This window comes from Galeopterus variegatus, unplaced genomic scaffold (assembly GCF_000696425.1).
Source record: "Galeopterus variegatus unplaced genomic scaffold, G_variegatus-3.0.2 Scaffold5884, whole genome shotgun sequence".
NCBI classification, from domain to species: domain Eukaryota; kingdom Metazoa; phylum Chordata; class Mammalia; order Dermoptera; family Cynocephalidae; genus Galeopterus; species Galeopterus variegatus.
In genome coordinates this window covers 53974-55372 of record NW_007731995.1, presented here as the reverse complement: position 1 = coordinate 55372, position 1399 = coordinate 53974, and the positions used below count along the sequence as shown (strand labels likewise).

The window sequence follows — 1399 nt, the reverse complement described above, 5'->3', positions numbered from 1 at the left end:
CGCCCCTGGCCCCGAGCCGCCGGCCACGCCGCGCGCTCGCTTGCCGCCCGGCCGCACATGTGTTTCTGTTTTGTGTTGTAGCGTTTGTTCTGGAAGCTCGTATTTACATTTTAAGTGTATCTGGTGAGTGGGCTGGATCCCTCGTCTGGGCCAAAAAAAAAAAAAAAAGCCTGCGATCCGTCTTTGAGTTGCTTCCCTTCCTTTTTCTCTCCGGTTTCTCATCACTCCAACCAGGTAGGGGTTGAAGAATCACAGTGATCAGTTCGCGGGGTCTGGGAAAGTTTTTTTTTTTTTTCCTTTTTTCTTTTTTTTAAGAGAAAAGGTTAAAAAAAAAAAAAAAACCTGGTGAAGGGGGTTGGGGGATTGAATGAATAAAAAAGGGGAAGGAAGGCGGATCCACGTGGTTTAATCGGAGACAGACAGAGATCCCATTGTTCAAAATCAAAAAAAAAAAAAAAAAAAAGGCGAAAAGCGCAAGGAGGCTGGAGGGACGCGCGGCGGAGCCGGGCACTGTGCGGCCGGGTCGGGGAGGCCGGCCCGGGCCGCACGGCCGGGGACTGGGCCGGGAGGCAGTTGGACACCATTAAAGTTTTTATTTTTCGTCTCTGTACGAGCAGGTGCCTGGGGCTGGGGGTCGGCTTTATTCGGGCTCCTCCTCCCCTTCGCCGGGGGCAGCTCACTCCGAGGGACTCGGCTAATTGGAGCCCGAGGTGGGAGCCCCAGGATGGGGCTGGAGGGAGGTGGGGAGAACATTGCATTAAGTTGACTGGGCTGGGGACGGGGGCGCGGAGACAAAAGCAGCAAGTGGGGTGGCCGGGGGGGAGGGAGCACCTTTACCAGCCGACGTGCCGAAAAGAGACCTTTAAAGTGTCCCAAAGCTGCTTTTCATTAAAGCTTAGGGGATTGGAGCCTTTTTCTTTCCCTTTACTTTTTGGGGGACCAGGTTGCAATTGTGATGCTTTGTGGGCAAACCTAACTCAAGGCTGGGCAGGGGGGTTCTGCCCACCCCCCCAGCACCCCAAGCGGATTGCATCTGGAGCTCTCGGCTCCCATGCGGGATTCCCCGGAGGAGCTGCGCCGGGGCCAGGGAGGGGCGCGATTTCCTCTCCCAACTCGCCCCCTCTCCACCCACCCCGCGGCCGCCACTTTGGGGAGGGCAGGGGAGGAAGTGGAGGCCGGGTGGCTCGTCTCGGCTCCCCTCCCCCCCGCAGTTTATAACCCGTCCATTGTGCGCCGCTGCCCCGTGTCTCCCTCCAGCCGCGACCATGCCCAGGAAGAAGGCGGCGGCGGCGGCCTGGGAAGAGCCGACCTCGGGCAACGGCACGGCCCGCGCCGGGCCCAGGAAGCGCGGCGGCCCGGCGGGGAGGAAGCGCGAGCGGCCCGAGCGCTGCAGCAGCAG

At 59.7% G+C, this 1399-nt stretch overlaps 1 protein-coding gene across 1 annotated transcript in view; it reads left to right on the top strand.

Moving 5' to 3' along the window:
- The first annotated feature begins 154 nt into the window (after nt 1-154).
- The window catches only part of RCC2 (regulator of chromosome condensation 2), a 26384-nt gene continuing 25139 nt past the window's right edge, over nt 155-1399 (top strand). The window contains exons 1-2 of the mRNA XM_008590159.1: nt 155-234; nt 1258-1395. Coding sequence (XP_008588381.1) covers nt 1266-1395 — 130 coding nt within the window. The 5' untranslated portion in view covers nt 155-234; nt 1258-1265. The remainder of the gene's footprint in view (nt 235-1257; nt 1396-1399) is intronic.